General features: G+C 38.3%; 1 protein-coding gene across 1 annotated transcript in view; it reads left to right on the top strand.

Moving 5' to 3' along the window:
- Window positions 1-318: 318 nt before the first annotated feature.
- spock1 (SPARC (osteonectin), cwcv and kazal like domains proteoglycan 1) overlaps window positions 319-17,089 on the top strand; it is a gene marked incomplete at its 3' end in the record, with an annotated part of 213,118 nt that continues 196,347 nt past the window's right edge. Inside the window, exons 1-2 of the mRNA XM_084430669.1 lie at window positions 319-455; window positions 841-990. Of these exons, the coding sequence (XP_084286795.1) occupies window positions 841-990 (150 nt within the window). The 5' untranslated portion in view covers window positions 319-455. The remainder of the gene's footprint in view (window positions 456-840; window positions 991-17,089) is intronic.

Genomic DNA, 17,089 nt, shown 5'->3' with positions numbered 1-17,089 from the left:
AAGTGTGTGTGTGTGAGTGAGAGAGAGAGAGAGTGTGTGTTTGTGTGTGTGTAGTGTGTACGCAACAAAACTACAACCTTTCCGTTATAATATACAAAGTTAAGCGAAGAAAGCTTTCAGAATCATAACAGCAGCGTTTAGTTATTATAGTTTGCGTCATGCGTTATCATCACATAACGTCGCGTCCCTCTGTGTAGAGAGAGAGAGAGAGAGAGAGAGAGAGATATCGAGGAAAAGTGGGCGGAGTCACGGTAGAGGGGGCGGAGACGCTCACCGTTCCATTACACGGGTCCGTTTCTCCCGGTCGTGTTCAGTGCAGCAGCTACAAGATCAGAAGAAACTCACCCGCTCTCCCGTGTCTCGGATACTTTACGGTCCCACGGACGCGCCGCCCGCCCGGTCTCCAATCACCCGTTCAGTTTGGCCCCGGGAATCGAGAACAGTCCCGTCTTGAGGTGAGTGAAACGAATAATGTCGTTATAATACTAAGAAGCCAATTAAACCAGAAGGCTTAAGGAGTCGAACGCGGGCGGGAAGTGCGAGCCGTTTTACTCGCCCGTTAAAGTCCGTTATTTTTGTTTGTCAGTCACCTCAGGATTTTCTCCTCAGGGACGATTAATCATATCAGATGGACATATTCAGCGGATTTATAATCCAGAAATAATCCGCGCCCTGCCTGTGAGGCTCTGGAGTTGTTTATTGGATACGAATTAGTGAGCTTTTTGATGTTTTATTGTTTGGGCTTGTTTATATGAAAGTCCTCTCAAAAAGGCTTGACGTCTTTACTTCAAGTGCCCCGTGCCTAATTTCACCTGCTCTCTCTCTCTTTCTCTCTCTCAGATGATGTTGAGTCTCGGTCTGTTCGTGTCTCTGGTGTTTTTGACGGTGTCGGTTACCGGCAGCAGTGATGGAAACCCGCTGGACAATGATAAGTGGATGAGCACCGTGTCCCAGTACGACAAGAGCAAATACTGGAACAAATTCCGCGACGTGAGTTTTTCCCACTATATTTTCTTATGCCACTGGGTGGACCAAATGTCCGCGTAAAGGTCTGTAAGTTAGTCATTTTAATTAGCTTAATTCAGAACAAAAGTCAAAGGATGGTCTCGGTGTTTTGATAACCTGCTTGGGAATTCTCCTAAAAATCCCTGAAAAATAGCAAAAGCTGATTGATCCTTATTTTGTTGTCGTTCCCACTAGGTAAAAGCTTAAGCAAAATGGTGTATTAATTAAATTCTAAAACGCTCTAAAGGTTTATTTTAGGGTTAGGGATTGTCTAGTGTTTATAATATAATGTTACCTCATATATTCAAAACAATGGATTTGTGTGAGCTTGTGTGAATGTGGCTGTATTTCATCTAGTGTTTGTATACTATCCCAACTAAATGTGGTATGCAAGATTAGGATTAGTACATCCAGAATTAGATGACATTGAAAGCAGTATGAGTAAAGTGATAGCATAGATTAGGTAGATAACATGTTTGGCTGAATATTAAAATTACTTTTATAGAAGCTCAATATGCACACTTAATATCCACTAGCCTAGGCTATATAATATGCAAATTATGTGTGAATACATAATAGCACAGGAACTGTCAGATTCAAAAAGTTGAAAAACATGAGAACTGTTAGGGCTTTTGAAGTGTACACTAAATGTTATTGGTAAGAAAGTTGTTAGGTGTGGGTATACTGTACTTGTTTTATGATTTTGTATCAGGCTCATAATCACCTTAAATAGAGAGGAATCAGATCAGATTTCAGGTATCAGATATCAATGGTTGATTCTTCAGCTAGAACATTTGGCCCTTAAATCCTAAATATGTGGTTACTGTCTTGTTTACTGCCGTACTGGGATACTGGTGTGCATCGTTTTAGTATGCAGTCAAAGTATGCCAATTGGGATGCAGTCTGTGTGTTGCGTGCATGTGTTGTGTAATCCGCACTGGAGAGATTGAGATCTCGAAACGAAGCACCTGTCCATAAGTGTGTTCAGGGGTTATGTGAGTGAGATCAGGGGGGTTCGGAGGCTCTTTATATGGATGAAGTGATTGCAGGAGGTGAAATGAAGAGTCTCTTCATGCCTCTCTCTTTCACTATGCATCTCTCTCTCTCTCCCCTCTTATATTTATCTCTGCCTCTCTCTTTCTCTGTGTCAGTAATTTTTCTGTGTTAATGAGAGGTGATATTATGAATGCTGATGCAGTCAGAGAATCTCTGAAAGGGAAGGTGACAAGGACATTAGCACTTAATCGAACACACACACACACACACACACACACACACACACACACACACACACACACACACACACACACACACACACACACACACACACACACATACACATTCTTGTACATCTATCTTTGTGAGGACATTCATTGACACAATGCAATCTCTAGCCACTTACCCTAACCTTACCCATCAATTATAACCTTATCCCTAAAACCAAGTCTTGACCCTCAAACAGGCCTTTAAAGGGCTCTCAGAAAGTGAGGACCGGCCAACATGTCCTCACTTTACTCTCTTTATCCTCACTCCAATGGTCTAAAACTCAAACTGGTCACACACACACACACACACACACACACACACACACACACACACACACACACACACACACACACACACACACACACACACACACACACACACACACACACACACACACACACACACACACATTTCCATGCTCATATGGTTTTAACTGAACAACCACCAACACTGGAAAAATCATAAGGGGTGGGTGGGATGACCAACAACTTGCATCTTGATATGAGAATGTGTAGATTACAATGTAGTCATTTTTCTGAAAATGTGCAAATGGTTTATAAATTAAATAACCATCTGCTAATGGTATTTTTAGATCAGCCAGTAAATGAAATGCTGCACAAATGAAAGGCACTTCATCTCTTTTTTTATTCTTTTTATTTGGAGGATAAGCCTACACAGCAAAAGATCAGTCTATTCAATAAGAAATTAAGTCTGGCATCAGTGCAAAACCAGATTCACAATATATAAGTGCAAAACTAGTATTAGATTAAATTCTCATTAGAGGAAACAATCAGAATTCCAATTTTAAAGAAATGCAACAGGTAATGATATTCTGGGAAACAAAGCGTTCTTCCACCTTGATCCATAAAATGAAAGTTAATTGATTAAATGTGAGGATGCATAAATTAAGTACAAAAACTTTGTACTTTTTACTTTTCATTAAAACTTTCAGACAAGGCTTTGTCAAGCCATCGTTTAAAGTTTGTTTTGACAAGCTTTCTTTATCTAATTCAAAATCGCACTAATTGCAGTATGATTTTCTTCGCATTTCATTTTAAATTTAAATTGCAATTCTCAATTCTGTTTGCTACCTCAACTCAAACTTAATTCAAATTCAGGAATCCAAATGGAATGTCAATTCAATTCTGAGCGCACAACCCTGCTGTTATTTAGCTGATGTATACACACCTGCGACATAAAACAGTTCTGCTCTGATATGTTTAGAGTTTAAATGGTATAGCAAAATAAGCGTTGTGCGTTAGATACGTCATAGCGCGAAGTCCAATTTTTCTCTATAGTGGCGTATGTGTGAGTGTGTGAATTTTAATAATAACTCTAGAAGCTCCATCAGTCTGTCAGGGTGAGAGATGACAGGTAGTGTTGAGCCCATGGTTTAAAAGCTTTAAACTAAGGGTTTTCTGAAGATCTAGCACAGACAGACATTTTTAAACACACATACACACACACACACACACACACACACACACACACACACACACTCTAGGACTGGGTATTGACACAAATTTCCAATTCGTGATTTAGATTCCGATTCAATTCAATATTGATTATTTGGGATATCAGGTACAATACAATACAATGGCAAAAGGAAAACAAATCTCTTACCTAATGCTGTAAAATATGGGAGTCAGTTTTAGCCTACTATAATATTGAAGGGAAAAATGAACTGATTTGTATACAAACACTTAAATTACACTTTTATTTATTTTTATAATAATAAAGTTATATTCAATATAAACATTTAAATGGTGGCTGTCATAAAAACTTGCCAGATTTATTCAAACATGCAAATATTGAAGAACATAAAAAATTATAATGAATATGTAATAGCAAAATGCTCCTCTCTTGAGTTAATTTTTCTAGCTGACTAACGAGTTGATGGTCACTGGATATGGTTTTCCTGAGGTAAATGTGACGTTACATGACATTGTTTACAAGCGGTTTTACTGACGTCTTTCCACGGTTGAAACACTGATTGGGCGATTCCATGTCACATGATACGGATTTCGATAAGTTGTACTCTATCTTTTAACACATTTTCAGATGCTCATTCATGTTTATTTCACGCTGTAACTGGTATTATTAAGGCGGAAGAGAAGATCGTGTGCTGCTGCTTCTCTTGAGCTGAGCTGAGCCAGAGCGATCTCACGCCACAGCGCCAAAACGATGTTTATGTTTTGAATTTCGTAAGAAAATGGACGTAATTTGAAATCTGAGACTTTGTTTCATATCAATAGTAACAAAGCACAAAGATTATTGCGATTTATTGGATGGGATGCGCGCTACAATGTTCCAATCATTCATCAACTGAAAACAGGTTGACTAGCCTAATCGATTCTTGGGATTTAAGAATCGATATCGTTTCGTAAAAATGAGAATCGATTAAAATCGAGAAATCAATATTTTTTACCCAGCCCTAACGCACGCACGCACGCACACATTTTGAAAGGATTTATTTTTCAGTAACGGTCTGAAGCCTGAAATTAGTGCTCGTTTTAAAGGTCGTTGTGAAATCTGTGTGGGCCTGTCTAATGCAATGCTCTGGCTGCAGCAGGTTTTATTCTGCATTGTTTTTCCATCCACTTGGCAGGTTTAAAAGCAAAAAAACCTTTACTTATGAAGACCCATTTTTGGCTGAATTGGGTTCTTAGGTTGGTATATGTATCTTAGGTTCTAATGGGATGCAGAGATAATGTTTTTTTGTTGGCCAAAACCCAAAATCGAGTTAGCATTTTAAGTCGTCACTTTTATTTTTAGAGCACTTTGTACATTAGAAATTGTTTCAAAGCGGCTTCACAGAAGGCCTGCTGAGGGAGTCGGTGTTACCGGTGTTACACGGTATTCGGCCGTACACCGATTACATTACTTGCCCACCGCGGTACCGCCCCTCTTTCACTTTGCTTTTTTCTGCTGTAAAGCAACTGCAGAAACATAATAGTATTATTATGTAGTTTTATCACTTCCGGTTCTATCGTCCTGAAGTCAGTGGCTCCCCCCCCCCCCCCCCCCAATGTTTTCAACACAAGCTCAAGATATTTTTACGTTTTATTCTACAACATAACATACATAAGTAATATCTCACTTGTAAAAAAAAAGTGAGCTTTTACTTTAACAAGTAGGTGTGGTGTTGTTCACTGTAGGTTTTTACTACTGCCAATTTAATTTAGGCTTCGATATTCATAAAAGTTTTGTTCACTGATTATCATGATGAAAAAATGTGTATGAATCATAAACTTTTGTTGGTCATAGAGCCCATTTTATTGGCTTATACTGTAGGAAACTTATCGCTGCAGATCTCATTTGATTAAGTGATCTTTTTGGTTCTAATCAAAATCTTTACCTTTTGCAAAGACCACATTAAATCAGAGATGTTTAGTTTTTAGTCAGTGTCTATATCTTTTAGATAATTTGAATGCTCATTTGTATGCTCATAAGTCATAAATTGACAAGATTACAGTGGCAGCAGATTTATACACATTACAAATTCTCTTTTAGGAAAACTAAACAACATTTTTTGATGATTTATCTTGCATAAAATGTTCTGCTGAAACTTCCTGTTTCATCAGGAAACACATCAACACAGAAAAGAAAAATGACCTTGTCAAGTCGTTTCTTTAAATGTGAAGGACTGACTATCCTTCCTAAGGGCTGATGGGAATGAATTGGATGCATTTGGACAGTAGAGGTGAGGTGGATGTCAGAAGATGTGAAAAGCCTGGATGTGAACATGAAGTCTTATTTTTTTTTTTTTAAATCTTATTAATGAAATGCTGCAGGTCTGGCTTTGGGTTTGTTCTGTGCAGTTTTGTGTTGTTTAAAATATGGAAGTATTTTTTTACCATAGATGTTGAAGCTGGGTTAGGCAATTTTTGGAATGAATGTGACAACCTCCTTCAAAACACATGAACGCACACAGCAGAGTTTGCAAAGCATCACGAGACGACGTTAAACTACCTCACGTCTCAAAGCACGTACTATTACAATAATAATGAACAGAAACAACTTAAAGAGCGCTGACCTGTACCACCTGACGGCTGCAGATTCATTTCGGCGTTGATAGTTTTGCCATTGAAACGCATAAATTCGAGTCACAAACTGCTCCGAGTATAACTTCACGGGTTTCCATCTCTTCCAAATTACAGTTATGGTGTGAACGCAGCATAAGCTGGTTGTTTTGGTTCAGGAGAAACTGTAAAAGGTGGCTGTTGTTTGGGTTGTGGTGCTCAGTGACTGACGTCTGTCTAACTCTCTGTCTTAGTTTGAAACGCGCTGATGACGTGTGATCTCTGCGCGAGCAGGTGCGCGGAGGCTAGGAAATGCATACGTTGACAGGCAGGTAGGACATCGTACTAGAGATGCACCGATTACAATTTTTTAGGCCGATTCCGATTTCCGATGTTTCATTGAGTTTGACCTGCCGATACCGATTTTAGCCGATTCCGATTTCATTTTTTCTAACCACTTTACAGCACACACAAATATTTATTTTCTATCTTTTCTTTAATAGAACATTTTACATAGAACATAGATCATTTTTTTAACAGATAATCGCTATAAAATAGAACTATATAAGTTATATACACACTCCTGGTGTGGGAAATACACACACACACACACACACATATATATATATAGCCTTGCAGTAGAAATATATTTCTATAATTTCTGGCTAGTTTACTTTATTTATTTTTTATAATCATAACCATACTTGCAACCAAACCTGAATAATGAAAACAAGTTTAAATGGGTAAATCTTCCACAAATATGTCTACAAGTCTTCGTTTTCTTTTCTGACACACTGGAGTTTTTGTTAAAACACACTAGACATACTTATTCTGTGCATTTTGAGCACTTTTTGTGTGAAATCATTTTTAGTTTGTCCATCAAAAGTGTGCTTTCACTTTAATTGAGCGTGAGCAGCGTAGCAAAAATAGATCCGCCCCGAAACTTGACGCTCACGCGCTGCTCCGGCTGCCGGTGTGAATGCACTCATTGATTAACATGCACAACGAAAAAAATATGCACTGCTCACGCGCCGCTGACATTTGCGGTGTGAAACGGCCGTAATTCACGACGTTCCTACATGTGCGTTCCGTGTGCACGTGTGATGCGGATGTTGCGTAATGTTAATCATGCGGCTGGTCGCCGGTCATGGCCAATCACGTGAAAATCGGCCAATTCCGGTCACCAGCCGATCAATCGGTGCATCTCTACATCGTATCATCGAATTCAATGATTGGACGTACATTATATGGTCCTATCTTGTCCCTCAGGCAAGATATAAATATATTTAGACCACTTAACTTAGTGATTGCCATCAGGATCTGAAGAGACTTTCAACCAGCATAACAAAAAGTGTTTCTGGAACAAATCACCCATTTAATGTATGTCTGGGATACATAATGTCATCATTAAATTGAGTTTAAATACTGAAATCAATCGTTTGTCAGAGCTAAATAAAGCAGCATTTAGACAGCAGAGATCTGACCATCATTTGATCATTGGAAAAGTGCAAATTCAGGAGGTGTTCTACTGACTGTACAGTTCAATTTGATTCGATTCTGTGTCCTTTTAAGTCATTTATGAGAGAACTCAAAGGGCACAATCATAAGAGAGACCTTGTGTGTGTGTGTGTGGTATGGATCCACTGGGACCGCTGTGACTGCCATGTAAATGAGCCTCATTACTGAGAAACTGCTCACCGTCTAAAGAGAGGAGCGCTGAGGACAGCAGAGGAGAGTCTGGAAATTTTGGTTTTGTCTAGGTTTGCATCAGGGATTAAAATTCTAGACCGAAACCGAAAATTCAGGATGCGCTTGGCCAAAAGCCGAAACCAAAAATAAATAATTGATTGATTAATAATAATGAATCAATCAGACTTATTTAATAATTAACACATAAGTAGCTAAAATGGAGTTGTACAAACTAGGGATGCTCCGATCAGGATTTTTGCAGTCGATAGCAACTACCGATTTCTTGTCATCATGATCGACCGATACCGATCCCGATCCCGGTCCCGATTATTCAAGCTTTATATTTAAGTGATATGTAAGCTCTCTGTTGACACTCACTGTTAACCCTTTACACCCTGAATTCAAGTGGCATAGGGCCTACATAATGATTTCGCTTGATTTCAAGTGGCATACTTATAAGTAATGGCTTTATAAATCTACAGAAAAACAACATATCATCTAGTACATGGTGTCATTTGATAGAAAACCTTTTTGAGGAAAATAGGTTTTGATCATGTTTGGAGGTTCTTATGTTACAAGACTGCAGAGAAAACCCTAGAAAAAGTGATACACTTTATTGATTTGTTTTGTTGTTATTCATGCTTAACATGAGGACTATTAGAAAGTATTTATGACAGGTCAGAAAATCATTTGGCTTTGTTCACAATCATATTAACTGCTGAAATGTGTGAACCTTTATCAGACCTGCATTTCCAGTGACTTGAGAGATGAATAATGGCTTAACTGACTGTGTCTGTCTGTCTGTCTGTCGTTCTGTTGATTGTTTCCATCATTGTATCGTTCTATCGATCATTCCATTTATTCGAGTTCTAAGAATTTCTTGAAATGTCAATTTTTTATATTTTTAATATAAGTTTAATCTAGTTTGGGAAACCAGCAGTGGGTTATTATAAAGCAGCAGACTGGATAGTTTGTGAGGAAGTGCATAATTTTCACCTGTCAGTGAAACACTATAAACCAGCAGTGGGTTATAGTGGTCGACCGATATTGTTTTTTTGATTGCCGATGCCAATATCTTAGGAAGCGGGGTGGCCGAAAGCCAATATTATATATATATATATATACTTTATTTTTAATTTAATCAATATTTAATAAATTAGAAATAAATTAGAAAACAAATCTTTAAAATAAGCATGCTTATACTTTAGATGGCAACTTCTTGAATCTGCAGTCCTGTTACAGTTTTTTTTCACAAATAAAGTAATTGTTTAAAAATATATGAATATGTGAATAAAAAGGAAGTAAACACTGTAACAGGGCACTCAGTAATCTGCTAATTTCATGCGCAATGGTAATCATAGTTTTTCAAATAAAGACACGGTAACGCTAATATTACATACAGCACACAGTGAAAACGATATGAATATGACACAGTGGGCAACTGGGTATAGCATAGCATATTTTAAAATTAAGGATTTAAAGTTTTTCGATCGCGTCTCCTGTGAAGCTGATCTTCTGTTTGCATTCACTCACTTCGCACGGACCGACCGTCGCTCGCAGAGTCGCAGTAACACGTTTATGCAGGCTACAAATGCACACTTCACAAGATATCACAGCTGGATTTGATTAAATCTGCAAGGTTTGTGAAATTAAATGTTTATTAGATATTCAGATATTTGTTTAAATGATGTAGATGCGCATTTGCTGAATGTTGACGGTAAATGAGAAAGTATTTTAGCCTGATTGTTTGCCTTTTCTGTTACAAATAATATAAAAGCAAACGCTTTACTTTTTCGCTTACCATTTAGCCTACTTTCTTTGTTTACCAGTTCTGTCTAACAAAGTATTAGATACGACTGACAGAGATCGTAAACTAATGAAGACGGAGAATGTGAGTGAGCGCTGTGTGATCAGGCGCTGCCGTTCTCTTCTCAGGCGCTGGTGTTCTCAGCGCCACCCATCAAAATAAAAGTCTGGAGCGCCGTAAAAATAAAAGTCTTGCTTCCAACACATCGGCCAATCAGAAAAACTTATCGGCCGATATTTTAAAAATGGCAAATATCACAAAACTGGAGATGGTCCTCACTGCAGAACACGAAATCCAGGGGGAGGAGTTGGATCCAGATCCAACTCCTCCCACCTTACATACACCTAAACCTACCCATCTCCACCCCCTGATCCCTAAACCCACCCCTAAACCTACCCATCTCCACCCCCTGATTCCTAAACCCACCCCTAAACCTACCCATCTCCACCCCCTGATTCCTAAACCCACCCCTAAACCCACCCTAAACCTACCCATCTCCACCCCCTGATCCCTAAACCCACCCCTAAACCTACCCATCTCCACCCCCTGATTCCTAAACCCACCCCTAAACCTACCCATCTCCACCCCCTGATCCCTAAACCCACCCCTAAACCCACCCTAAACCTACCCATCTCCACCCCCTGATCCCTAAACCCACCCCTAAATAGGGGTGGTTAATCTGTCTGATTTCCCGATTCGATTCGATTACGATTATTGAAGTCCCGATTCGATTACAGTCGATTTTCGATTATTAACGATTCTCGATTAGCGATTATTGATTTTCCAGTTCACAACAGTAAACGAAAATACACTACAAAGTGATTGCAGTATTAAAAAAAGTCAGCTGCTGAATTACTTAACTCTTTTATTGAGTAACAACAACTCAAAGCACTTTCTGTGTCGTGTAGTTATAACTTCAGAATTATTTTTATGTAGCTTATGTTCTGTAGAACACAGAAATGAATACATCACATTGTGTTGTGACTCATCAAGTTGAACTAAACAATAACAAATAAACGAAAGGCTTATTTCCTTTAGGAAGTAGATCAGAACCAACATACTGTAGAAATTGGACAATTTTCTTCTAGAAAGACAAGGTGTTCAGCTAAAGATATTAAATAGCAGTCCCAAACTAGCTTTTGTTAATACAATGTTGGTATGAGCCACCACAGTATTTTACAAATATAAAAAATAACACAAAGTGAAAATAAAGTGGCATTTTGGCGTTAATATTGAAATGACAGTTACCATGGTGAATACACAATACTAACAAGAACTGTTAATGAAACATGGAAACTACTCCTGGTGAATAGAATGAAAATCATACCTGCATGCAAATCCTTCTCAGCTAACACACGACGTACCACTACCAGTAACGTGATTTATTGGTATTTTACTTTTATTTCATGACTTACTAATTTACAACGTAACAACGTTGCATGCTCATAGTTTCCTTTGCACTTTGCACTATACAGTGAAGCGATACACGGCGCGCCCCTCCGCATTTGCGCGTGCAATTGAAGAGTGTGCACTACGAGTACAGTATAACGGCTGACAGGACAGGAACGTCCGTTTTTCTGAGGTGAAATACTTTTTATTTCAGCGTACACATACGTCACTGCCTGGTAGTTCCTATATTGTGCTGGGTTTTCTGAAGTAGTTGTGATTCGCCTCTTATAACATAACATGCTCTAAATGCACGCAGAGTGGATTTTTTATTTAATTTTTTTATCGCGGCTTTGAACGATTACGTAATCGTGGCATCCAATTTTTTTTCATTTTTATAAAAAATCGATTTTTGAAAATTTAATAATCGATTCATACTCGTCCATAACATACTCGCGATTAATCAATAATCGATTTTTTCACCACCCCTACCCCTAAACCTACCCATCTCCACCCCCTGATCCCTAAACCCACCCCTAAACCCACCCCTAAACCTACCCATCTCCACCCCCTGATCCCTAAACCCACCCCTAAACCTACCAATCTCCATCCCCTGATCCCTAAATGTAGTGAAGTAGTGAGGTGCTACTGCAAAACTGCCCAACACTGAAAATTTAACCCAACAAAATGACCCAACAGGCAGAATCTAGCAGTTTGGGTAAAAAAAGAATCCAGCAAATTTTAGTGTACATTCAAATTCAAATTGCATTCTGTATTCTGTTTGCTGCCCCAATTCAAATTCAGCATTTGAATGCACTTTTAAAAGGCATTCTCAGTTCAATCCAAGTATGCAGTTCACCTGCATAACATTTGTAAATAAAATCATTTGAATTCAGATAGAAGAACAAAACAGAGTGGCTGGAGTTGAGTAGATCTGCTGTGTGGTGAAAATAAGAATTGAGTGCCTGTCCACTGAATGTGAATCACGCTGCACTTCAGAGCAATGCGTCAGGCACTTTAAATGTATTCAGATTCATTGTTTATAATGAAGGGTTTGAGTTTATTTGGGGTTTTAAGTTATACTGAACTTGCTGATGCCATTATCCTGCTCTCTCTGCCTTCTGATTAGAACTATTCTGGCTACTGGTTGAAGACCAGCATGTTTAAGAGGACCGATGTGGAGCCCTTTTCTAAAATCATTTCCTTTGTCCTACATCTGACTTCCCTTCCCCCCTCTCTCTCTCGTTCTCTCATTCACTCTCTTTGACACATTCTGACCCTGTGCTCCATCAGCCGTGAAATCAGCCCTGCAACACACACACACACACCTGCCTAAATCAGCTGCCATATATCGCTGACTGTTTTCTGCCATCATTAGAAGGGTCATGCACCCGGATCCAGATTATATTTTTCACAGGTTTGTTTTTGCATCTAGCTGTGCTATCTTAAAGTTGGTTCCTTCTACCTTTTGCCAGCACGTGCGTTGCGACTGTTTCTATTGATTTGTTAATTTATTAGACCGGGCAGAAAAGCCGAACAGAAATGCTGAGGGAACATGACTAAGAGAGGCAGGTGTGTAAACCCACGGGATTGTGTGTGTGTGTGTGTGTGCGTGCATGTGCTGACAGACGGTATTACACTGAGTGCTCACAGCTGGGACTATGATGACTGTGCTGAGAAAGTTCTGTGAACGTGTGCATGATGAGAATAGAGGGATGAAGTGAAGGACTAGGAGCTGCAAGGACAGATTTCACTTCTGAAGTGTCTTAGAAAGACAGAGAATTTGAAACAATAGACATTTTCATCTGTCTCTATCTGAGGCTGTGTCTCAAAACCTAGTGAGCTGCAACTTTAAACATCAGTTTTGGGCATCATTGATGTGTTCAGATGTGCCTTTGATGCACAAAACATTATCTAGTAGAAAAGTAGGTTTTGAGACCGAATCCTGTCTATGACAACCAGATTCAGTAATTTTACTGATATGGTAAAAAGCATAAAAGGCTACATTGCTAAATGTTATTTCATTAGTCACATACACGCACTGTTTACACACACAATATTTTCAGCATGATTACTCCAGTCTTCAGTGTCACATGAGATTTCAGAAATCATTCTAATATGCTGATTTGCTGCTCAAGAAACATTTCTTATCATCAGTGTTGATAATATTTTTGTGGATTCTTTAATGAATAGGAAGTTCAAAAGAACAGCATTTATTTTGTAACCTTACAAATGTCTTACTGTCTCTTTTGATCAATTTAATGCATCCTTGCTGAATTAAAGTATTCAACCCTAAGCTTTTAATGTACAATTATAAATATAAAATCCTTTTGTCTTTCTCTCTGTGGTCCATCATGGCAGACCGTGATCAGTGTTAATGTGTGAGGGAATGTAGGGCCCTATAAAATTCATTTTATTTTTTCCCAAATTCCGTAATTTTTTTCCCCAAATCCCGTTTTTTCCGTTTTAAATTTTTGGGAATTCAGTTTTTTTTTACCCTTTACTGTTATTTTAGTCGTAAAAAGAGTGCTTTTAATGTTAATGATTAAAATGTACACAAATAAAATAGGTATGACCTTAAATTTATTGAAGTAACAAACAAAATTCTCATTTTAAGAGGTGTTAAGTGTGCTTTGATTTGTTTACATTAGTGAATGTATTAGGCTAACTAACATGAACCACGAGCAATACATTTGTTACTGTATTTATTAATCTTTGTTAATCTTAGTTGAAAAAACAATGAACAGCTGTATTTTTATGTTACTTCACACAGTGCATTAGGCTAACTAATGTTAACAAATACAACTTTTGATTTAAATAATGTAGGCTACTAGTAAATGGTGAAATTAACATTAATAAAGATTAATAAATGCTGTAGAAGTGCAGTTTATTAATAGTTAATGTTAACTGATCTAGTTAACTAGAGTTTAATAAATGGAACCTTATTGTAAAGTGTTACCGATTTGTTATACACCGATTCAGTGTTGGACAGATCAGTTGTTTTAACCATTCATTAAAGTGAATCGGTTCAAAGGAGTCATTAGTTCGCTAATCGGACGTATCATTAGCAGACTTGTACGCGTTGTGTGATTATCCCGGCAGTTAGGACATCGCACAAGATTTGTCAACACAGAAAACATTTCATCATTGGATAGGTTTTGTTTAGTTTATTGAAAGTGTTTTTTATGTCAGCTGAATGGGCGGAACGCTTTTCATAGAAGAAGGAAACGTAAAAAAGTTTTGTTTTTTTTGCACAATTCACACCCAGCGGGAATTCAGGAAAAAAATATCTGAATGCTCCACGTGAAACTTCGGTCTTCCGATCTTTTACCATTGTGTCAATTCTCAATTGATTTAGATTAATAAGCGCGAGGGAGCGAGAGAGAGCAAGGGCCTCTCTCGACCGGGCCTCTCTCTCTGCTCGTTCTTTCAGTAATATGCGCCCTATCGCAAACGCAGCAGTCATACATCACTCACCGATCAAATAAGGCTTTGGCGAGACAAAAAGAGAGAGACGCGTGAGTGACAGAGAGACGGAGGGAGAGCAGGGAAAGGAAATGCAGCGGAATGAATACGCTGTGTGTTTTATGTAGCGTAAATTTTTTTTTTTATAACGAAACGCAATATGTGGCGGCCGGTGTTGATTCTGTGGCGCACTGCCACGAATTAGTCTATGTGTGGGAAACACTGCGCCCAGATTTGCTTCCCCCGGTCTACATTTTCCTCAGACATTATAAGTTTTTCTCCCACACAAAAACAGAATTGTATTCCAAATATGTAAAATTCCGCCAAATTCCGCATTGACTCTAGATTCCGCGTTAATTTGCCAATTCCGTGATTAGGGAAATTATAGGGCCCTAGGAATGTTTGGCCTATTGACAGGGCTGCAGACACACCACCAATCAATCGATCAATCATGCGCTTGAAAAGTGAGCAAAGTCCTACTGAGAGACCAGTATCGCATGATGTGGGAGTGTGTGGGAGTTTGGAGGTTAGTCTCTTCCCAGGATGCAATGCACTTTAATAGCACGTTGTAGCAAAGTGCGTTATTGTGGGAAGAAGGAGACGGGAACCGACGAACATTCAGCAGATTATAATATAAAAAATAAAACAAATACAAAACGAAAATAAAAGACAGCAGTCGTCCGTGAGGGGCTGCTGTCTTTTATTTTCGTTTTGTATTTGTTTTATTTTTTATATAAAATACATCAAATAAAACATCAAATAAAACATAAACAGCAACTAAAATCCAGGCCTGGCCTCTCTCGATCTTTGCTGTCGTCGCTCCTCCTTTATGCTTCCGCTCCTCCGTGAGAGATACGAAACCGGTATGTCTCTCATCAGTAATCACGCCACCGGCCTCGCGCCGTTCTCTCTTACGGCCCTCGGCCTCGTCCTGCTCGCCACACACGTTAGCTGTGATTTCAGGTTTGAGGCATTTAAGCACCTGAGGTAAAGCAGTGGATGAAAAATGAAAGCCGTGCGTGTTTGTGTGTTGCCTCTCTTACCTCTCCACTGTGCGCAGCCATTACTTCAAAAACAACTTCAGAAATGAACCCATAGTCCAAATATCAGCTAATTTGATATGATGATATTTCAGCAGAAAGCAGGACCTGCATTCATGTGTGTGTTTGAACCTTTGGCTTTAGCAAGTGAAATATAGTGTTTTCTTTCATCTCAGACATATTAAAGTAAACTACACATTTTCCCATCCGTATCATTAAAGGAGGCGTGTGTTTTACTGGATGGTGAAGCTCTTTCTCAAGGTTTTTCCAGCTCACTGAATGGAGGATTTCTCTCTGTCTATGTGGGTGACAGTCTTGTCAGCGTCTCTTTGATGGGAGAGAGAAGCAGAAGTTGTTTTCCATCCATCTTGTTTATTGTTGGTTTGTCGTCATGATACGGCTGTTTTTCTGTCTCTTTTTTTAACCTCCACCCCTGTCTTCTCTCTCTGGATTCATCTTTCTCTTATTTCTCATATTCCTTGAAGCAAAGCATGCTGCTGTGTGTGTGTGTGTACACATGTAGCTGCAGGTTGGGTCAATTATAACATGCATTTGGAAACAGAACATGCACCAACCATCTCCTAGGGATGGGCGATATATTATCGTTTGCGATATACCGGTAAAAAATCTCCTCACGATAAGAAGAATTATTAATCTTCCCTCGATAATAACGATAAAGCCTAGTTGATGACGTATTCGCAGCTCAGACACAGACAACTTGATTAATATTCATGAACCCAGCAGCTCATCAATTCTTAGTACGGTTTATATTGTAATTAGTAGTAGTATTCTTATCTTATCAGTATTTTTTTTTTTTTTTTTTACAGAAACACTGAATGACCAACAATGTCTTGAGCACCACCAGTCCAAAGTTCAGTTAAAATGACAGATGTGAATTCATACTTTTTCATTCATACATGGTTACCAAGTTTTAGTTCTAATTACTCAAGTTCTATCATTAAATAATGCTTGCATATTTGCACTCTCTTTTGAGTGCAAGTTATTATCATTAGCTAATACTAAATCTAAACCCTAAAAAATCTGTATTACTTGAAATAAAAATAAAGATTAACTGAAAAAAAAAGATATAATTTTTTTTAGTTTTTTAGCTAGTTGCCAAGACAAAACCTCTCATTTTTGTTTAGTAACGTACTAAAATAACTAAAACAAAAACCTAATAAAAACTATTTAAATACATATATATTTTAAAAACATAACAAAATTACTAAAACTTTAACTAAAATAAAAAATAAAGTTAAACCTAAATCAAATTGTTAACAAAAACTGTAGTAAAATTAGCCTGGTTAAAACCAGACCATTCTCAGTAGTAACTGAGTTATGGTCTGGCAAAGCTTCATTAATAACTCATTTCCAAAGGGGCGTCACCAACGGACGTCGCTCAAATGCCT

This window comes from Rutilus rutilus, assembly GCF_951802725.1.
Source record: "Rutilus rutilus genome assembly, chromosome: 14".
Taxonomy (NCBI): Eukaryota; Metazoa; Chordata; class Actinopteri; order Cypriniformes; family Leuciscidae; genus Rutilus; species Rutilus rutilus.
This window is presented reverse-complemented; position numbering and strand designations above follow the sequence as displayed.